Below are 23,426 nucleotides of genomic sequence, written 5' to 3'. Positions count from 1 at the left end.
ATTAAGTAAATGCACTGGTAGATACCACATCCCTAGTCAGGGAAATTTTGATGTGGGCACTTCTCAGAAGAATTAGTGGATGAACGGCCTGAAAGAACTCTTTCCTTTATTGCATTAGTAAATACTTATTGAGTGCCAGTTCTGAATTCACTAGACTCTTCTAGAGACAAATGGTAAAGTCTCGACCTTTGTGGAGCCTGCATTCTAGAGGTGGAAACACATAAAAAATGAAATGGATGAAACATATTGTGTTGGAGAGTGAGAGCCGGGAGTAAGAAGTAAGCAAGGCACACCAAAGGACTGAATGTGGGGGGAAGATAACATACATTTCTCTGGGAGAAATGCTCCAGCCAGCAGGGTGGCCAGTGCAGAGGACCCGTCTCCACTGGTAGCTGCGGTACAGGACACACCACCTGCATGGACCCTGCAGCTGCTACCAGAATTCACAAACCAATGCTTGGCTCACAAGGTGGGCTTGCCAAGAGTGTCAGTGTAAAGGTTGGAGGAGCCTTCTAGGGGGTTCTCATCAGGAGGAAACTCCAGAGACCGGAACAGATTAGATCGACCTAGGGGCCACACCTTAACTAAAGAGGAGGGATAACCCTGAAAACATCATGGTGACTATTATTTGAGTTTATTTCCTGGCTCACACCTCATTATTGTGGTACAGAAAGAAGATATGAATAAAAGCCACTATTTTTGGAAGCCTCTAAAAGACAGGGCACAAGGATAATATGCAGTCCAGTTCTTTCCAGTGTGGGTGGTACAAAAGACTACTTCTCTTTGTTACAAGGGATAATACGATGTCTTTAGCAAATTGATAACTCCAGGAACCACTCCTTTGGCTGTTGGAAGGATCTAGAACAAAAAGGAACATGAGGCTGCACCTGAGTACAGAGACGAGATTATTAACATTTTTGTGTGACAGCTAAATTGTGGTCCTAAGCATACTGGGGATTGGGACAGACCAGATTTCCTTGTAGACATATGAAGTTGCCCAACAGAGATGGTTTTCTAATTCTCTCACCCTTTCTGTATTACCAAATGGTTCCTGCAATGAAAGCAGTGGTTTGGTTACTTTGCCACATATATAAATATATAAATGTTTGATTACTTCCCTTTATTCATCCAAGTTAAGAGCTTCCGGAATTGCAGCCCGGAAGCACTGTGCCCAGAAGCACTGTGAAGTGCTCAGGAAATGAGAAGCATCATGGTGGCTTACATGCTTTGCCTCTGCTATTAGGTGAGCATCTTCCCATGACGTAAACAAACACATACAGCAGCCCCAAGTCCCAGAGTCTGACGGTCTTTACCCAGACTCCTCACAGTCGCAAGCAAACGAGATGGATGGACACACACTGGAACCTTACCTCATTCTCTGAGGAACTTGCAGACAGGAGCACCTCTTGGGCGTCGAAGAACTCTGACACAGATTCTGACATGGAGAGGCGGCTCTCATTGGCCACCTGCTGGGACAGAGGGAGGTTGACATGGATCTGCTCACCAGCCTGTGGGAGAGAGAGATGCATATGACAGAATCATGTTTTCCTTCCTAGTAGCACTGCTATTCCTCCAAATTAGATTTTCTAGAGAATTCCAAACTGTCTGTTAACACGAGTGACCAAGTTTCACTTGCTACCATCTACTGTGCCTAGAGACTCCCAAAGGCAGAACTGAAAGGCCATGATGTTACAATATGCTCTATTGGTAGCAAATGCAATTTAACAGGTGAAACCCCTATTCAAAATGTGAACTGACTGTGGTCTTAGGCCTGTCATTACTAGTCATAGTCTAAGTCAGTGGTTCTCAACCTTCCTAATGCTGTGACCCTTCAATACAGTTCCTCATGTTGTGGTGACTCCCAACCATAACATTATTTTCACTGCTACTTCATAACTGTGATGTTGCCACTGTTATGATTGTAATGTAACTATCTGATATGCAACACCCCCCCCCCCCCCAATGGCTCATGACTCACAGGTTGAGAACCATTGCTTTAAGCAGTAAATTAAACCTCAGGAAGTATTTACAGAAATGTCTTGAGACAACTAGGCTGGTGATGTATAAGACTAATTTCTGAAATAGGAGATATATAATTTGATTTCCAATTAAATCATGAATTTTAAACCAATCAAACATGTCTAGACTACTGAATTTTGTTTCAAGAAAAATACTGTTTATGTGTGCTAAGGTACAAACAACTGCTTTCAAGGAAGATAAATTTATTTAGAAAGAATTTTAAGACTATAATATATATTTTAATTCACTTTTCAGGTTGAAGAGTTCAACTAAGAATTATTAAGTAATTTTAAAATCACATGTATGTATTGGGTGTAGATATGGGGCGCACATGTACATGTGTATGAGGGGGTGGTTCAGAGGACAACTTACAGCACTCTGCTCTCCCCCACTGTGTGGTTCCCCAGGGACTAAACTCAGGTCATCAGACTTGGTGGCCAGTGCCTTGGCTCACTGAGTCACCTTGCTGGATCTAAATATTTTTTCATTAACCAATCTTAGAAATATTCCTAGATCCTGAGCAACTGAGTGGATATAAATGTGATTAGAGTTCAGTGGGACCCTAAAGGTGAACAGAAACAGTGGACAGACAACTTAAGTCAAAGGTAGGATGCCTTGGGATCTTTCCAGCAGGATGCTTGAGTCTGATTTATGGTAAAACATATGGCTTTCATGCAAATATGACTTTAGTATTAGTTTAAACTCTCCCTTCGTTAGATGCGTTGCCATGCACAAAGCTTTAATTTCTAACGATTAATAAAACAGTAATTTTACAAAAGCTTATACACATTTTAGCCTACATCCTGCATGTTTTTCTATTTTCATGCCATATCTTCAATATAAAAAATAGAATAATAGCGTGTACTATAGAGGTTATTGATAATGACACATGAAGCACAGTGTGACTGGTTAGAACAGGCTGCAGCACACGGTGAATTTTCACTTCACACCTGTCACCTGTCCCCAGGCCTCCGCATGCCAGGCAAGCACCCTACCCCACTTCCAGTCCCTGCTGGCTTTTGACTGCCTGAGCCATCATGAAGGCAGCTCACGATTAGCTTTGTTTTAGCAGGAAGAGGTCGCTTCCCTCCCTAGATAACTTCTTCCAAAGAAACCTTTAAGCAATTCTTATTTAACAATTTGTCAGCTAAAACTTTTCCAGCATTTCATTAGACATTTGGTGATAAATGAACATGTTAAAAAGAAGAATAAAACAGATGCAGAAAATAAACAAGCTGGACTAGATACATAAATTAAATATTCGGTGACATCAGGTGGATATTGAAATAAATAAAAAGAGACAGCAGTCACCCAGAATACATGATGTCAAGTTCACAAACATCTTTTACTTCAAAGACTACTGAGCTGTCTGCAACACAAACATTTATGGAGAGACTATCACTAACAGAAAACAACTGTTTAAAATAAGCAAAAATAGGCAGTAATTTAGATGTCATAAAACAGGTGTTCTATATCCATTCATAATGAGCCTTACCTCGTCAGGGCTAGGGATAATATTTACACTGACAACCTGATCACAAATGATAGACTCTGAGTGTATTCTGTTCAGCCGACTCCTGAGCTCAGCATTCTGGTTGAGTGCCTTAAAGTAACAAAAACTGCAATTGTAACGGCAAATTAATAAGCGAGTGTTATAAACAAATACAAGGGACAACCTGAGACAACAAAATTCTGAGATGCTCTTAGCTCAGACTTTACCATGCGCTGGACCGTATCAGTTAAGAGGGAAATAAATGGCTGAGAGTTACGACATTAACTTTTTGTAATGTAAGACCACTACTTAAGTAGGTTAGTGAACTGAAATATTTAATGGGCTTCATAAAAATGATACATGGATTTCTCCTCCTTAGAGGCAGACCCATTACATCCAAGACCAGTCTACCACCACATATATATTACCTTGTGCAGTCTGGGATGAAAGATATTGATTCTCTCATAGTTTTCTTTGTTCTACTCTCTAAAGTTGAGGATTCATTTCAAAGACAGGTCATCATTTCAAAAATACTTGGAATAATTAATCAACTGACTTTAGTGTACAGAATTATTCTCAGTCTGATCAAAGGAAATGGATATTTTGATTTTTTCGGGAGCTTGTAACTAATCCTCTTGGTAGTACAGTGGGATACACAAAAGGTGCTTTTGCTGAAAAGTGTAGACATGGACAACCATAACCAGAGCATGAGTCCAACAGCAAACCAACTCAGAGTGTCAGTACATCACAGTGCTTGGAACACACCAGCAGTACACATCGGTGAAACACCATCGACACAGTCTAGCACACGCAGCAACTGCATTTAGTGCAAGAACAGAACAGCTTCACATAAGCGTGCCCCTCACAGGGCCCCTGTGCACAAGGCATGGGGAGCCTTCCACACTTCACACTGATGCGTGCAAATATGATCATTTCTGTGTCAGGATTCAGCTCACAGGGGTTTTCAGGTAAAACGCCTATGCGAGGACAAGGCCTGTTCCAAGATGGGCAATACCTTCCTTTTGTTAAAAATGGGAATTCTGAAATGGACATGGATGTTTTAGAGTAAACAATATATGCCAGGGCTCACTAAAGAGCATCTACCCTGCAGAATGTGCATTCTGCTTCATTCAGAGTCAATAGATATGGTAAACCAAAATGTGTGTGAGCAGAATTTGATAATTGTAACTGAACCCATTCAAATACTCAGTAAACGTAAGGATCAAAACCCGACACCTGTACTGGGCAAGAAGTACACCTGGAGCATAGAGCAAAGACTTCTTGCCTCTCCTCTCCTTTCCCCAGCCTGGTTCCAACCTTTAACTCCAGTTGTGTTTTGAGGACAGAATCACTTACAGCTTTTGTTTTAAAGCCTTTATAACTAGTTTATAGGATGTGTTAAGCAACACACTGCGTCTGATGTGAGAAGTGTGGGTGGATTCAGGTGAATACTGATCTAACAGCATTACATGTGAGGAGAGGGAAAAATGTCCGTCTACTTAAGAAACCATGAATGTGTTAGAAAAGAGATGTGTGTAAGTAAACCAAGTGCCTTAGAGGAAGAATTCTAGTACCTTGTCATCTGGTAAAAGTGCTCAAATCATTTTTGATAGGGGCAAAATATCACTTAAGAATTTGAAAAAAAAACCCAGCTGCTTTAGTCTCATCCTTTGTATGGAGTTCACTTGTTCATTCAGTTTTTTCCTGTGCCCACAAGTGCGAACAGTTGTTGAAATATTCGGGCCAGATCTACTTGGCCACACTTTGTAAGTGGGAGGGCTTTGGCAAGGCATGTGATGAGCTGATGGGCAGAATCAGTGTCGACCTGAGGTTTTCCCATCAATCTCGACCATCCGTTCTTTTTAAAATGACCACACCTTCTGCTGACACTGGAACAGTGTTCATGAATTAACCACAAGCGTGAGTGAGTAAAGCTCCTTGGTGAGGGAACATGAAATACTTTTTCCCATTTACAAGGAATACTGTAAACCGCTTCCTCTGGGGATTTAAAAATATTAAGAGCTCACTTAAACCCTCTTCTTAGCCAGTTTGCATTAAATATGATCCTGCCTACAGACACACGGAAGGACACCCAGGGAAACCTGTAAGTATTAATATCAGTAGGAAAGGAACTAAAAGAGATGCTTTTTGTTTTAAATATGATAACCTTTTTTTCTGGTAATTATAAAATGGGAAAAATTCTGGGAGTGACAAGATGCAGTTTCCTAGATTTGAAGACTAAGTATCTAAGATACATAAGCTGTTGGGGGTCTACATTCCCTCACCCCCTGACTTTATTTCTCTTTAGAGACAAGGCCTCACTAAATAGCCCATGCTAAACCTAAAACTTGGAATCCTCCTGCCTCAGCCTCCTGAAAACGGATTACAGACTTGTGCTACTGTGTCCGGGCTAAGGGCTATGTTTCTTTAGTTTCAAAGTAAGGCAGCTGTGGTAGGTAACTTCTGAAGCCCTTTTCAAATCTGAATAAAATGCCAAGTTGAGATCTTGCATGGTGCTTCCAGACCACCATTCTGAAGAACAATTGTATACCTCCAATTTTCTTAGTGTTAAAACCCCGTTTTCTCAATTGTGTAGCAAACAGGTATCACGGTAACCAAAGAAAAGTCTTAAGTGTGTTCCTCACCGAGAGAAAGAACAAAGGGACTTAATTCTGTTCTTTTTTTACTTTTAAGTTTTTCAAACTTCAAAAGTAAGTTTTCTGAAATTATTGCTAGTACTTAAGATCAAGGACATGTGCTAATTTACAAGGTGAATAATTACAATTTGTTGCCAATATGTTGACATTGTACAAAAGAAAAAAGCTTGGATTCTACTTAGATGTGCAGCACAATGCATTTTACTAGTCCAAAATTTCAAAGTTGTAGCAAACCTAAAAAAACCTAAAGACTATATCCTACTTTGATTTCAAACAGGCATCACCTACATGGAATTCGGAGCAAATATTGGAAAGAAATAACTTCCTTGATAATATATAAGCAGTGGTAGATACAAGGCTTGTCATATGACACAAAGCAGAAATAAGTCACTCCAACTCTGGCAAACTCAAGCCGCAACCATGCATGCATCAGCCCATCTTAGCAACCTTCCCCAGGCTGGCTCCTCCTTTTTGCCTTGATCGTCAGTCTGCTTGTGAAATTTGCTGCAGCCAATTCTGACTGAGAGCTGGGCATAGCGTTCCCCAGCAGGGTCCAGCACCACATTTGCTATCGGTATCGTGGGAATTGAAAATGCTGAAGAATACAGGCATTGAAAGAGCAATGGCAATTGGAGTGATAATAATATCAAAGAACACAAAGATGGTAAAAATAGTGTAGGGCATGTGCTCAGGGAGAGTAAACAGGGACAAACAAGGAAAAGGGAGGCAGATTCCAGCCACTGGTGCCAGCCGCTGAGCAAGAGAAACTACTGAGGCCTGCCTGGGAGAGTACTGATTTGCTTTGCACACAGGGCCAAGGCTGACAGGGAGAAGCACTGTGAAGTGGTGTGTGGTGCCTACAGTCTTCACTGAGCACCCATACAGGGAGCATCTGCATTTACTAGTGAGCCTAGACTGTGAAGAAGACCCCACAGAGCATACTCATCCTGCTGCCTCCGTCCTTAAACATACCAATGTCTAACACTTCACACACACACACACACACACAAAGCAGTTCCTTCCTGCTCAATCTAGAAAGTTACCCTTTGAAGTTCTGAACCATAATCAACCCTTAAGTCCCAACTTCTTCAGACAATAGATGGGAATTTAACTTAGACTCAGAGAGACACTGGCAAGATGATTTTACTAAGTGGAATTGTGGGTTCTGGGAAGGACACATGACTGCCTGAGCTGGAGAAGGATTAATAACACTCAGCAAGAGTAAAGCGGGTTCAAAAGAAGTGAGAATATTATGCAAAATACAGCCATGCTGTGGGATGTTTTCTGTATGCTGTGAATATGTGTTGCTCTCATTGGTTGAAAAATAAAGTTGTTTGGCCAATGGCGAGGCAGAACAAGGTTAGGCCATACATTCCTAGTGAAGATGAAGATGAAGAAGGGTGGAATCAGGCAGATGCTGCAAGCTACCACCAGGAGAAGATACAAGAGAGCAGGTAATGCCATGTGGCTTCGTGGCATGGGCCCTTCTTCCTTTCAAGAGTTCACTATGATGGCAAGAAGCACCGCCTCCTTCAGGCCATATAGCCCAAGGTCATGGGTGGAGCAAATACCACTACACAGCCAAACAAATTCTGGGCAACTATCCTTTTTTTTCTTCCCAATTAAAAAATAATTTTATATTTAGAAAATGAAGAAAAGTCTAAAATATTTTTTTGAATTCCTACCATACTACCCAACTGGTGTTACCAGTGTGTCACTGTTCCTAGCTCTTGCGGCCTCTGCACGGTTTATACTGTTTCCCAGGTGCACCATTTTTACTTCTGATCTGCACTTTCATCTCTGGTCACAAACACGTGTTTCTAACTCTTTTATAAAGATGATTTAGACAGCTGTGCAGTAGGCAATGGGTTCCTATTATTTGACACTTAGGTAGTCACAAAGTTTTACTACAATAAATATGTTGTGATATCAGCATAGACCTACAGAGACAATATCATTGAAACTTGATATTAAAAAAATTGGAAAGGACTGAATGAAAAAAATCTTCACACCCTTAGATTTCCTGAAGTCCCAGAGAATTGTAGAATTCAGAAACAAATAAACTGACTTGGAATTTTTCTCCCATTCCAGAGTATCTATTTGTGGTATGTGCAATTTTGTGGACAGCGAGGGTGACGGATGCTACAGCTGGGGTGTTAAATTATGCCATTATGTGCTTTGAGCCAACCTTTTGCTTACAGTCTCAGTCTTAACATATTTCAATAATTCTCAATGCACATTTCCCCCACAGCACTGCGCCTCTGAAGCACTCTGTCAGTTCAATTGATGGCAATGGTTTTTCTCCCTCTCTCTCAGCAATGCACAAAATAATGACGTCCTTAATGACTGTGGCATGTTGATTTAGTGAAATTCAGTAATTCCAGCTGGAGTAGATGGGTCAGATGCTGGTGCTCACATTTATATGGACTCAATTTACACTATATGAGCACAAGCTGTGCACAAATTCTGGGGTGAGAAACCAAACCAGCCACAGCCATGCAGCATACAAAAAAAAAAAAAAAAACCCATGGACACCCCAATACGTTAATGTTTTGTTAATTGGGATTGCCAAGGCAGCCTTAGCTTTATACTATGCAATTTGATTTTAAGTGTTCAGGAAAAGAGGGCTGAAGCTAAATATGGTCACCTATGAGGCACAGATGCCACAGGAAATATCCTGCTCCATCATGTATGTCCACCATCTAGGCTTGTCATGGCGGTGAAAGTTATGTTTTACGAGGGGTAAAATTACACAGTTATGTTGTGTTTGTGTCTACATAGATTAGGGAAGAGGAGTTTATGGGGCTCTCCAGCCTTGTGCCTACTTGCTCAAAGCAGGTAACAATTTATGCCAGGCTTGTAGTGCAGAATGCTGATCTCATCTACCTCACATGCTATGTGCCTGCTGAAAGGATGCCGGACCTTGTTGAGTTGATATGATACATACTGAAAAGCTTTCCTGAAAACGCACCATTTTAATCATTAGATATCTATCAACTAGGACCTATGTCACATTTAACAATGTCTGTCTATGTAAATTAACTGCCATCTCTCGCCTTCCTCCCTCTCTGCGGGGAGACCATGAGGAAGACATTTGGGGGTTCTCAACTGCTCACAGTGTATATGGACCAAAGGTGTCCTTCGGTCACCTGAAAGCTCACTCTAACATGAAGTTAGGCTACTATATGAAAATATACACAGGGTGTGGAGACAAACTATCTCAACACACTCCAACTATTTGGTGCTTGTACAGTCTTGAATACTATATTCAAGGTGGGACTGTGCAAAAAGTGCTGGCCACACTGCCCCTACTGATGTTTCCTACTTTCAGAGTCTTGTCCTCTTTCGGCTCCCAATAACAAACACGTGCTGCTATAACTAGCATATTCAAGAACTTCATTCCGTTCGCATGCTATTTGCCGCTAAATAGGATGTTTTTTAAAAGTATTTTCCTTGTTAAGACTCTCGAAGTTCTACCAGTGATTGGTCTCCACTTGACCTTAGCCAAAAGGGCCAAGGAATGATCTACCCTTGACTTCAGTGGCCATCACTTGCCATTTCTCTGCCAGCTTGACCTGGATCTCCATTGGATTTCTCTAATCTGGTCCTGGCTAGTTTTACGTCAACTGCACACAAGCTAAAGTCATCTGAGAGGAGGACACCTCAATTGAGAAAATGCCTCCATAAGATCGACTGTAGGCGAGCCTGTAGGACGTTTTCTTAATTAGTGATTGATGAAGAAGGGCCCATCACTTGTGGGTGGGTATATCCCTGGACTGGTGGTCCTGAGTTTTATTAAAAAACAAACAAACAAACAAAAAAAACCCATGAGGAACAAGACCAGCGAGTTGCACTCCTCCATGGCCTCTGCATCAGCTCCTGCCTTGGGGTTCTTGGCCAGTCTGAGTTCCTGTCCTGGCTTCCCTTGATGGACTGTGTAATTCAGATTATGTAAGACAAACAAACCCTTCCCTCACCAAGTTGCTTTTGGTCATGGTGTTTCACCACAACCATAGTAACCAAAACTAAGACCCCCTGCCCTTAAAACATTGATGTTCTCTGTGGAAGCACCAGCACTGTGGTCCTCTTCCCTCTGTCTGAAAATATCATTCAACAACATCTCCACTTTCCCTGGGATGCTGAGGTCTCCTTATCTTCCTTTATGCCCCTCAAGATGGAGATCCATATATCCACTGGCATGCTAGATGGCCTGCAGACACGTCAGCGTCCTCTACAAAATCACTTGTCACAACCCTCTGATAAATATGTCCCTTCTCTTCTCCCTTTTCTGGGGAGAAAGAACTCACATACTGTGTTATCAAGCCAGGCTGGATTCTGCTTTCTAGACCCTTTCTAATGTTCAGCCGATCACCAGGCCATGTTGATCCTATAACGTGTCTCAAACCCAGTCCTTGCTCTATCAACCATAAAACCTCTTTGGTTTGGGATTATTACCTCACGTATCATAAGACAGTTTCAAATTACCTCAAATAATGAGTCTGACCAACTGGTTCTGCCTTCGTTTCATCCATTCTCCATTTCTTTCTCCACTAATCTTTCTAATACATACAGGGTGCCATAATGTTTTCAATTTCTGGTAGCTAGACTTCTTTAAGCCTTCCTTATCATTGAAAGCAATATAATCCATTGTGTCTCAATGGGCTGGTTACCATCTAATGACTACCCATGGAAGAATTTCCCCATTCACCAATTCTCTAGAGCCCTATCGAGTGTTCAAAACACCAGCATTAATTCACTACGAAGGAGTGCCTGTCAGAAAAATGAATGTCTAAGCAAAGGCTGTCGTGATTTTCCAAAACAGAAATCACCACAGCAGCGACAGCAAAAGTGGTCAGCCTGTGTTTCATTGGTGCAACTGGAGTGTACAGATGGGCATGATAATGTTAGCACGGCCAAAGGTATGACACACAAGTGTAAGCATCGAATTCCCCAGTGGCTAATGTGAAATGGTCTTGATAGTCCCAAATTACTTTCTTTTGAGTCCTTCGGTTAGGAGAAAAATTGAAGTATAAAAACCCTAAACCAAACAACCCAAGAAAAATCTGCCAAGTCCCTAAATCAAGATGCAAATAAGCATCTCTCAAGAGAGGGAAGTATCTGAACTCAAAGGGTGTATGGCTGATTTCACACCATCACTCTAGCGCTGGGTCCTTCTTCATCCCCTCAGACCTGTCTTGAGGATGTCAGATCAATGGCTGTGCTTTTGGCTCAGTGATCTCTTGCTTCTCAACAAACAGAACCCTAGACATCTGTCCCACCAAGCACTGCTGTGTCTGGTACAGCGTGGTCCCTTTAACTCTTTCCTGGGTGGACAGTATTCACTTACCAACAAGATCACGGGCTTCCTGGAAACCAGATCTGTGACAGTCCATATCTTGCACACTATCTAGTCAGTTAAATATATATACAAATGAACTTTCTCCCACTGCAATCTCCCTTCCTAGTCATTTCTAGATTCCTTCAAAGCCAAATCCTGGATCTCTACCCATTTTTGAGACAGGGTTTCATGAATCCCAGGCCGACTTCACAATCACTATGGAGCCAAGGAAGACCTTCAGCATCAGATCTTCTTGCTTCCATGTCCTGAGTGTTGGCATTATAAAGCATATGGCCTGCCCAGTTTTCTGTGGTGCTGGGGGCTGAACCTGGGCGTTTTGTGCATGCTAGACAAGCATTCTATCAGCCTACTTATATCCCCAGACCTCAAGCCAATTCTTTGTCTTAATGAGAGGTAAACAAAAGCAAGCGAGCAGCAAGCAGGAAACACATTTTCTTATTTTTCTCAGTATATGTTCAACTTATGTCACTAAGCTGACATCATCAAACATACTAAAAACACTGCATCACTTTGGGATTCAGGATGTGTTTTATGTGTCTTCAAGATGATATCGATGTGTTTGACTACTCTTGATCTTTCTGCTTCATGGTACATTCACCATAATGAGTCGGAAGATCAACTAATATTAACAGAGCACAGAATGGATTCAGTGGCATGAGCAGATGTCAGAACCTTTGCTAGGTTATGAGGGAAGGCCTCTGCAGGCTGCCAGACAGCTGCTGTGGTGATGCACATGCTCCTGAGGCCCCGGATTGGCACTGGACGGAGCATATATACCCCAGCTGATAGTGTTTCGTGGTGGCGGGGGACGTGTAGCCTAGATATTGTAACTTTATTACAGGAGACTGAATACTGAAAACGCTGACAGATCAGGTACAAAACCCACAGAGGTGAGAGTTCACATTTCATTCTGAGGGACTATGGGAGATACTCAAGCAGGGTTGGATCCACAAGGAGAGCCACTTACCCAGGATTTGCTGGCTCCTTCACTCTGATCCAAGGCACCAGGAAGTGAACAATATTTATATAAACACTGAGTTCTCACACAAAAATCACATAACAGCATTGCATGCTCAAAGGAATCAAGCTGAGGGCAATTAAGGACTGGCCAAAGAAAATGTTCATTACAGAGGAAGAAATGTGTGGCTTTTAAGAATTTGTAACAGAAACCTCAACTCTGAGGTATACAGGGGTATGATTACTATTAGTAAAATAAAATATAACATATTCGAAGATATAGAAGTCTAGTTCAGGAACATAACAGACAGAAGAAAACCCTAAGAGTGCAAATCAGAAAAGAAATAGATAATTAGTAGTTACCTATTTACTATTAATTAATCATTACCCATTTACCTATTTGTTACCTATTCACAGTCATTAGTAACTTTCAACAGATTAAAATCTAATTGGAAAATATATAAAGCATGGAAGACCCAGGAGATTTTGTTCTATTTACCACTGCATTGAATATACTCTGGAATATTCCTTCAACATGTAAGCCATGTATAAATGCTTGTTTTGTTTTTTAAAAATCAGGAATCATCTGACAAATGACCCCAGACATTAACTCAAATAGTTAAAATAACAATTTATATGTACTCAGCAATAATTGCTCATTTTCACTCTTGACATTTTTAGAGAGGAAAACTACCAAAACTCAACACTGACTCTGCAATGTCTTGGGAGAACATCAGAGGGACATGCCATCCCTGGTGATGCTGACCTCCTTCCCTCATCCTTTGCCTAGCATCTTCTGTTCATCATGCATTAGAAAACTCTTGGGTTTACCTGTGACAGTGACTGTCGGAGCCTGGCCATCTGTGTGCTGTGGCCTTTGCTGTGGTCTTGCTCAGAAACCATCTGCTTCAGTTTCTCCTTCTCTATGGCTATGCTGTTAAATGCAGACTTCAAAAGAGAATGCACTGAGTAGAGAGAGAAGCAAGAGACAAACATTGACTGTAGGAGGATGAACACACAGGACGTCTACGTCTGTGGACACTAGCTCCTATCTAGACATTTTCCAGAGAGACTAGGTTATACTCTGACTAAAAACTCAGCCTTTAGAAAATAAAAAATAAAAACTAGCCTTAAATAGAATCTATCTGAATATCCATACTCAAAACAAATATGCCACTGGTAATTAACAAAATGGAAATTTTTATATTTCATACCAGATGAGCCAACACAGATTTGGAAGCAACATACAAAATATCAACATCAATCCTAAACATCAATACTTAGAAATTAACTTACATCTCAAGAAGGAAAAGAAAGCATGTTTTGTTTGTCATGTTTGATAATAATATTTATAGCCATTCTGTGAAAGTGTCATGCAACTCCAGAGTTATTGCAGCAGAGTTATTTCCAGAGTGTACACCTCCAAAAAAGAATATTTTACGAGTCCTGTCAACATAAAATAGGAAGTGGATCCAGAAGTTCTGACTACTTTCTTTGGAGTGGGAGATGATCTGGATTTGAAAAGAGCATTGGTATTGCTTTCTCGGCACCAAGTGTCTCGGTATCAAAGGTGCTTTGACTTAAAAGCAACAATCAAAACAACCCTCCTCCTCCTCTCCTTTCCTACATAGCTGACAAGTCATATTGGGAAAATCTGAGGCAGTCTTGTGGTTTGAACCACAAACGGTTGAACTTAGAATTCTTATTTTTATATTAACAGCATTTGAAAAGCATGTGAAGTCTTCAAAAATAGACTTGCTTATTTGATAAAAGGCTATTTTTAGAGGTATTAAATCTAGTACAAAAGAGTGGCCTGAATTAAGGGAGGGGGGTGGGCAGATAGAGTGAAGTGTGGAGGTGTCAGGGACCTAAAGAATTCACAATCTGTTTTGGAGAGGAGACTGCAATTGTTTTTATTTGCAGTACTGAGATGGAATCCAGAGCCTGAGCAAGGAAGGTAGGTGTCCCACACTGAGCTCAAACTCCTGCCTCACAATCTATTATTTCATGTGTAACGTTCCACCATCAACTTGAAAGCTGAAATTAATCCCCCTGTTGATTTTACAAGCGCCTCCTGATGCCTTTCCAAAGAGTCCAATAAAGGCATGGATCTGTCCATTTTGTCCCCCTTGCATGGAGAATCTGTATGTCTGCTGAAAAACCCTGTGGTTTTAACAGAGGCTTTCAAACACTGTTGAAACTTGAGTTCCTTGGAAGCTTCAGGACTGTAACCAAACAAAGCTCTCTCGGGGGCTGCCATCGAGTTCACCCTCTCCCTGTGTGTTCTGTGTTTACCTAGGTGTTATCTCTCTCCAACTGCTGCCACCGCACCCCAGAAGCAAAGATACTGCCTATGAATCTGAGCTGCATAGAATACTATTGGCTCTGATCATGATATTAGCATCCAGTTTAAGAAAGCAATTAAAAATGCATTTATGAAGCATTAGAAGACGGTATCTATGGACATATCCACAGCGAAAATGATAAAAATGGTTGTTTCAGAAATTAAAGTGACATCTGGTTGTGCTGTAAATATCTGACAGGTGAAACTCAGAGAGCAGCACAGTGACCAGAGAGTCAACCTGCATGCCGATAAAACACTGATCTTTCATCAAATTCTCCACGGTAAAGAAGACACCTTGCTGTGTTACCTTTCTGCGCAATCAGACAAAATTCTTCTTGTAGCTTTGTATAATCCGTGGAACTTTCCAGAGGGTCGGTGAGGTGGCTAGGAGGGGTCTGGAACTCAATATCTGCACAAAGGTTGGGGTTGGAGGAGTGCAGACGCACCGGTGACATGGTGGCGCTGAAAGGGACCTGGAAGGGAAGATGTCCATTATCCAAGTGTCGCCGTATCCCGTTCTCCCGTCTCCTGCGCAGACAGGGCCCTCCTATCCTTTACAAGGTTCTACTCCTTTCTTTTGACATGCTCAGAGCCTCAGTCCTCACTGATTCTGTAAGCAGTGTAGGCTGGGAAGGAGGAAGCGGCCTTGTTTCTGATAGTTCAAGAATCCTAGGACTCACTGGGTTTTCATTCTTACAAAGAACAATGACTATGGCATGAAAAAGCACACCTCTGAAGCTTCTTCACTTGTCCCCAAAAATAACTGGCAGAAAAAAGCAACCTGAACCTTAATGTGTGGACCTGTTCCCACACAGAGGGCACTTTATGTTCACCTGTCTTTAAGCCTAGGCAGGATCTTAATAAATATGTACAAATACACTTAAAGACTCACTTGGTCTACAGCTACCAGAAAAAAAACAAGTTTATAGTACATACACTAATGACTTAAGGAGACTCAGGCATAAATATACTTATTAGAATATATACTCACAGATGAAACATATAATGTGAGTGACTGCCATCTGCCTTTGTGTGTGTCACATGTTGTGTAGATGAATGTGGTTTATGCACGGGCCACCCATGCAAAGCTCTAGAGAGAAAAGTTTGCACCACTGTAGACCATTCCCAATGGCTACAGGAACTTCCCTGCCCAGACTGGATCTGAACTAGGCTTGTGTTGGGTGAAGGCAAAGCGCTTTCTTGTCCCTTTGAGAAGGGTCAGCCCAAGGGTCACAAATGCTATTGGCCAATCATTCTTGGGAAATAGAAGCAAATCCACCAGTAACTTTTCCTGTAATCTTACTGCACAAGTGTTCATTCGGCTGCTCTGAGGAGACAAACTATAGATTCTACAAAAACGGAATTTCCTACAATTGAAATGATAACGCTTTCTCCTGGCTAATTTGCATATTTCCATAGGAGGAAGGAGGTAATATCTTGGGAGGGGGGAGGGGTGGTTATAAAACAATTTAAATTTTTTTATATATAGTTTAAATTTCATGGATCTGGTACGTGAGAGAGGATAGGAAAAAAATTTTTTTCTCTCTCTTTTTCTCTTGCTCTTTCAGACAGACAAGGTGGAGAGAAAAAAAAATCTGGCTTATGGGCAACTATTAGCCTGAGTACCTTGCTGATATAGTTCAGCTCTGCCAGTAAGTAATTTATCTGGGAAGCTATCAAAGGGAAGAAGATGTTACTGAGGAAGAAAGAGAACATGGAACGTCCCCCTAACGCCAGCAAAGCTAAGCATGCTAACACATGGTCTCTGAGGCATTCAGAGGGACCAATGCCATTATCTCTTATCCTCAGTGGGGATGCCAGTGACACTGTGCTGGGGGCTGTCAACAGCTGCCCATCTGTCAGGCTCAAAGGAAGACAGACAAGTAGGGAGTGAGTCATTTGAGAGTGGAATGCAGGTGTTCCCTTATTTGGGGAACTCTTGTCTAGGGTACATCTGTGATAACCATGACCGAGGATCTTTGGGAATACCTAAGAGAAGCATGGGATCTGTGTGGGGAATGGTTAAAGGTAGACAAAGGAACATTAATAAAAACAAATGTGTTTGGTATTTGGTGTTGGGAGACGCAGGGTGTCAAAGGTCATGGGAAAGAGTTTTGTGTCACTCAGGGACACGCAATACTTCAAGGATTTAGCCAGAATAAGTGTCTCTTCTGAATGGATGGGGAGGGGGCTACGTTAGCCTATGGAGGTGTGGCAGAGGGGGCCACTATGAAAACCCATGGAGTCCAAGAAGGCCCCACCCTGTCCACACTAAAGGATTCTCCACTAACTGCTGGAATCAGATGCTGAGAACAAACACCTAATTTACAAATTTATAATTTGAACACAATGGAAGTTTAAACTGACTCCTAAAACAGTAGAAGAACTGGCTTTGTATATGACCCACAGGGAACAAACTCCCAATATTTCACACTAATTGTAATCAGACAGTTTCCTGGGAAGATAAGAACAATTTTTATATACTTCCAAATGAATTAAATATTATTATTTTTTGTTTGCTTGTTAAGAGAAAGTGTGTTGAATGGGTCATTTTAATTGAGGAATTTGTAAGGTAGAGAATATAAACCAGGATATATGCATTTAACTAGTAAGTATTTTCTTCATCCTGGGGACTCACTTTGTTTTTATTCATTGATATTTGGACATAATTTGGATAGAAAACATTTCAAGTGGTAGCCAGTTTCTTGTCTTCAGCGATGGCTGGGATAGGAGCTGCCACTAGCTCCCCATGCTTAGAGCTGAGAATCCTCAGTGCTGAATATGGGCCATTCTCCCTGCTCAGGAAAGAACCTCAAGGCTTCCTAGAAGTCCTATGACAGGGAGGAAGGTTCTAGAACATTCTGATACCAGTCACTGCAGTATGAATGGAAATGTTAGGGGATGCACTAAAAATTCACCTACAAATAAAGTCAAAAGAGAAGTGAATTTGTCAGGAGGCCTGCTGGCCCCCAATGTAGCAATGGTCTCCGGGAAAGGAAGAACACTGGTGTGCCCAGCAATACTGAGCTTAGAGGTCTCGCTGAGCCAAGGTGAAAAATTCCCCATCCATACTCTGCAGTTTGCTTTCAAGGATATGTTTGAGGAACTAGTGGCTTGGGGAGCCTTGGTGTTGTTCCATAGTTGGGGGCCAGTGTTTCTGTGTTCCCTGTTTGACGTTCTATGAGCTTTGGCTAAACGGAGAAAGTTGGCCATTCTGGGGGCCAGTGTTAAGGCCCAACAAGAATAAGTTTTGGAAACATCTCCTCAGGCAGACTTCTTTGGTACAAAAGTCATTCACTCCAGATGCCTGAGTGGAAGGGGATAAAGCTGACAAGGGTTCTGTGAAAGGATTCTGGGCAAAAGGCCTCTCAGAAGATAGGGCAGGTTCAAATGTGGGGTAACTCCAGTGTTGGGAAGAGAAGGGGCACTAAAAGGAACAGGGAAGTAGAGTCAGGCCACTGGGGTTGGGGAGGCGGGTGAGGGGTCAGTGGTGGATCCTGCTCAATGCCTCTTAGGTACAGAGCCAAAGTACGGATCCTAGAGGGGCCAGTAACCATCCAATCCTAGTTATTTCCATGATTATTTTAAGTGTTGACAGGACCCTTTTTTACTAGAATCATCTAAGTTATTTTTATAATTTCTGTGGTCACAGCTGTGCTGGGATGTGGGCATTAATGCTTCCTGTATGAAAAAGCCTTTTCTTCTGCTTCCAACTGAAGAAAACATCAACTTACTTTATGCAAATAAGTGCTAATCCTAACTTTATTATTTTCATTGCATGCATCCCAAGCTTAAAACTTGCACCCAGGAAAAATGCAATCACCTCCCTGCATGCTATTTTGGAAGCATATCATTGGAGGAAGCCTTAGCATTCTCACAAGGTAACTGATCTTGGCTTTCCAGACTATGATATTGTTAGCTCTCTAAAGATCATTTGGGCCAGATGGTGGTGGCGCACGCCTGTAATCCCAGCACTCGGGAGGCAGAGGCAGGTGGATCTCTGTGAGTTCAAGGCTAACCTGGTCTACAGAGCAAGTTCCAGGACAGCCAATGCTACGCAGAGAACCCTGTGTCCAAAAAAAAAAAAAAAAAAGTAACTAGAGCGCGGCTGGAGAGAGGGTTCGGCAATTAAGAGTACAGAACACTTACTGGACAGAGAAACTCTGTCTTGAAAAACCAAAACAACAACAACAACAAAAATCATTTGGATTTCTCCATTTTATTCCTTTAACTGGTCAGACATGTCTACTGTCAAAATCTGTTATTGAACCAGGGGCAGGGACTTCATTCATTTGCATTTGAATATGCCCTCTGCACCAGAGTGCAATTTCAGTAATGACTTGGTTCAAATATTTGTAAAACTATCAATGTAGGTGTCAGTTCCCTAATTAATTCCAAGTCACTGGTTGTTTCAATAATCAAAAGTAATTCTATCCCGCAGTCTAGCTAAGCACTTATATATCACGCCTGAGCTGACCACCAAGCAGAAAACCCACAGCCCCTGCACTAGGAGCTAGTCTACTAAAACCTCTCAGTAGCAATTCTAACCTTGAAATATATCCTAATTTTAGCAATAAGATTTAGAATAAGATTGTTATTAACTCAGAAAATATTTAACAGATTAAAAACTAGCATCCATGATTTACTATGAACTCAGGAATCTATTATTTTAAAAAGTGAACAAGCTCTTGGGATGAATTAATATTATGAATCACTTTTATCTAGCAAATGATTCTGTGGTCGGTGTTGGGTTTCATATTCTCTATGGACAGTCATGATTCTTTACTTTATCTACCTACGCCCTTCTATCCATTCTTTTCTCTCTTGAGGGAAAAAAACACCCTTCTACATATAGATCTACATATGGACACCATCTAACTTTGTGTAGTTTTTCATTTCCATACTTTTTTTTTTTTTTTTTTGGTTTTTCGAGACAGGGTTTCTCTGTGTAGTTTTGGTGTCTGTCCTGGAACTCACTCTGAGCCCAGGCTGGCCTCGAACTCACAGAGATCCACCTGCCTCTGCCTCCCGAGTGCTGGGATTAAAGGCGTGGGGCACCACCGCCGGCTCATTTCCAAACTTTATTTTCTAGTTTCCAGGCCAATATTCTTTCTAGAAAGTGAATTCCCTTGCTATGTGTATTTTGGGTAGCTATGTACAGATGACAGGAAAATCCACATTTTACCCTCTCACTTCCTTCTCACACCCTTCTCAGTCATACTACATACATTAAAAACAAAACAACAACAACAAAAAAACCCCACAACTTGTTTCTGTAGTAACATGGCATTTCTTAGAAAACAAAAACCCAGTTAACCAAGGTTCTGGGATCAGTCTGGAAAAATCAATAAATAAAACACCATAATTTAAGAAAACTCTCCCATCTCAGGGCCCCATATGCAGGGTCTCAAACTCAGTTAAGCTTGAGTTTCAATCATTTCTTCCAGTGACAGTTGCAGGGCAGGGATACGAACTAGCTGTCCTTTGCAAACACCAGCACGCACGTCCAATTCCTGCCATGCAAGGAGAGCCAGAGTACGCTGAAAAGCGGTGTCAGCTGGCGGCCACAGGTGACCCACAGCGCCCTGATGGCACGTCACAGGCAAGCCACCCTTGCATCCAGTTCCTCGTTGGAGATTGAAAGCTACTCACTGTTGTAGCTACTGCTGCCGCTAGCCTCTGCCGGCGCCGGGTGGTGCTGAACTGGCCCTTCGCGGGTGGCCCTTCCTGACAGTGAACGGGAGAAAAGGGGATGAGAACATGGGGTAGGGAGGAAGAGGAGGGGGTTTATGGGAGAATGAAAGATAATCAGACAAAGGAAAAGGGAAGTTTTAACTGTAATTGACTTTTCTTAAAAAAAAAAAAAAGTCTTAGCATTGAAACAGGTCAAAGGGACATTCATGCCACAAGAACTGTTCTTTATGCTCACTGCAGACCACTCAAATATTGTGAGTTCACTTCCTGAATATAATCCCTACCCCAAAGGAGACAGAGAGCTATGAATGAGCACACTCACGAGGAGCCTGCGATTCTAAGGTAAAATGAATGTGCACACCACTTTTTGAAACGGTGCTGACATGTTGTATTAAGTCAAAAGGCATCCAGTAAATGGTAGTGAAGAAAACAGGTAAGCACAGGGGAAGTAATTATATAAAATGTAATAGGGAAAAGATTGTATTCAGAGAAAAGAATAAGGGGAAGAGAAACAGGATTCTTTAACCCCTTACTCAATTCCCTACCAAAAAGCCTACTGGCAGGGACTCAGTGTGAGCAGGTGTGCTGGGATCTTCAACTTGAAGAATTTCCCAAGGAGGCCAGGCCTACTAGATTGGGGTTTGGGGGAGCTAAAGAGCCTTCAAGTGCCTCAGTGTGTAGGGCCAATGCCTAACAACACCAGTTATGAAGGTTTCCCTTGGTAGTGTGCCCCTGTACAAAAACCTGAAGAAGCCTAGAGGTGATGGCATTCCTTCTCATGTTACCTCACTGTTATAAACCCTGGCTCTCCAAGATTGGAACAACAATTCTACTTCCAGTCAGCCAGAGAGAAGTTTCTTAGACTAACCCAACAATTCACATAAAACAGCAACAACAATAACAATAACAACACACGACTACTTTCATCTGTTTGGAATGACAAATGTTTTGAATTCTCACATCTCCAATTCTCTTTTAAATTTTCCAAATTACTTTCAGCTTTTACTTCACCAATCTTTTGCACATTTATGTGTGTCATACACATATAATCTATTTTCTACAAAGGTTTTCTAACAAAATCTCCACATTTAATGTAATAAAAGGAAGGACTCATCTTCGCATGTCAGTGTAATTTTGGAATGTGAGACACACTAGGTCATCTTCACGTGAATGATGGGTAATTTGATTGGTTACTATGTACTTCTTCCTACTCCTCATGATTCCTCCAGTATCTAGGACCTGGTATCTAATTTATTCTATTACTAACACAGGGTCACAGTACTTCTATAGCACTTTTGACTAAATAGTGTTATTGAGATTTTTATTAGAACCAGGAACTCTGAAGTTTTGGGAGACATGGATGCTTATTCTCTTAAAAGATAATCCCCACAGAACCTTCAAGACCAACGCTGACTCCAAGAGTCACACAACAGATTTCTGAGAGCAACAACTCAATGGCATGCAGTACAAATACGAGCAAACAGGGCTAGCATTTAACTTCCACGTTCAAGTAAGGTGAGCCATCTACCCTACCAAGAATACGCTATTATCAAAAATCCGGTATGTTTCATTTTCTACTTCCTGGAGTCAATTAAAAAATGATCTATCTTATAATTCCTTCACTATGACAACTACTATAGAATGATGGATGCAAAGTTCAATGATACAATATCAACACCAATAATGATCGCCACCCGACTCCCACTGCCACACAGCCTGGGGTCCTTCACAACTGGCTAATGACCTACGTTACAAACAACAGAGAATGAGCTTGTCATGATCCAAGAATCTCTCAAGTTGGCTGCAATAGTGGTCATCTGGGAAAGTAAGAGGATAATGAACTCAAAACAAAATACTGGGCATTGTTAGATGGAATTCTCATAATCAAAAAGCTTTGTGAATGGGAAGGGAAAAACAGCTAGAGTGAGGAGAAAATGGGAGCAGGAGTCCTTAATCTACCATGGTAAAAATGTTACACCTTTCTGTAGGCAAAAGACTGCTGAGTGAAGATGTTCCTGCTGGTTACAGACACTGCTGGGTGAACTGATTCATCCCCAGTGGGTGTGCACGTTGAAGGAGCCAGTCCTGTTCTAGTTACACAGAGAGACTCCTGATAGATCTTCGAAGACCCGTTGCCTTAGGCAAGCAGAAGACCTTCAAAGGGGATGACAGCAAATTCTGCAGCACCCCAGCCAAAAGATACATACTTTAAGTCCAAGTGGAACTAAACGCTCCCTGGAGGGATTAATAGCTCATTCAAAGTCTATCTTTCTACTGAAAACTACATCTGCTCCTCTTGAAAAGGCAAAGTGAGTGAAGTGAGTGTAGGGATGAGGTGACCTCAGATTCGTCATCTAAATAAGAATCATAAGGACCATTTGTGTCACTCTTTGGTCAAACAAAGCAAGGCAGCATCAGTGAAAAAGTCACTCACTCAATGATTGCCTGCTTTTGTAGCAGTTTCCTCTGATGATTCGGACAATCCTTATGACTTCTCAGCACATGTATTAACCAGAACTATATTCTGTTTCCTCCAGGGGGGAAAATGGATCAAATGGACTTGTGGTGGGAGTCCTGGCCCCACAGCCAGCCAGGGGCAGGGTGCTCAGACTCGCTGAGAGTCAGTCCACTCAAGACAGTGGCTGTGAAGGGAATCTGTTCGGTGGTATGCATTACAGAGACAGATTGAAACAGTAGCTCTCATAAACAGGTATGTTCTTTGGATGCTAGCACTCTTCAGTTCTTTTATTTAAAGAAAGGCTTCTTCTGGCTGCAAAAAATGATTCTACCCTCTTGGACATGAACTAGAACATAAAGACTTAAAAACAAGACAAATCATAAGCTCAAAACAAATGACAATTTTGCAAGTTTCTTGTAAATCATTGGCATGTTTTCCCTTTAGCA

General features: G+C 41.7%; 1 protein-coding gene across 2 annotated transcripts in view; it reads right to left on the bottom strand.

Moving 5' to 3' along the window:
• Osbpl6 (oxysterol binding protein like 6) overlaps window positions 1-23,426 on the bottom strand; it is a 104,265-nt gene that overhangs the window by 18,710 nt on the left and 62,129 nt on the right. For both annotated transcript variants that reach the window (XM_059260751.1, XM_059260753.1), the window contains 5 exons: window positions 20,481-20,555; window positions 15,136-15,301; window positions 13,316-13,449; window positions 3,515-3,622; window positions 1,371-1,508 (listed from right to left, as the gene is read on the bottom strand). In XM_059260751.1, coding sequence (XP_059116734.1) covers window positions 1,371-1,508; window positions 3,515-3,622; window positions 13,316-13,449; window positions 15,136-15,301; window positions 20,481-20,555 — 621 coding nt within the window. The remainder of the gene's footprint in view (window positions 1-1,370; window positions 1,509-3,514; window positions 3,623-13,315; window positions 13,450-15,135; window positions 15,302-20,480; window positions 20,556-23,426) is intronic.

The sequence above is a fragment of the Peromyscus eremicus genome, chromosome 4 (assembly GCF_949786415.1).
Source record: "Peromyscus eremicus chromosome 4, PerEre_H2_v1, whole genome shotgun sequence".
In the NCBI taxonomy this organism is placed as follows: domain Eukaryota; kingdom Metazoa; phylum Chordata; class Mammalia; order Rodentia; family Cricetidae; genus Peromyscus; species Peromyscus eremicus.
Note: the sequence above shows the minus strand (reverse complement) of the source record. Positions and strands in the feature narration are given on the sequence as shown.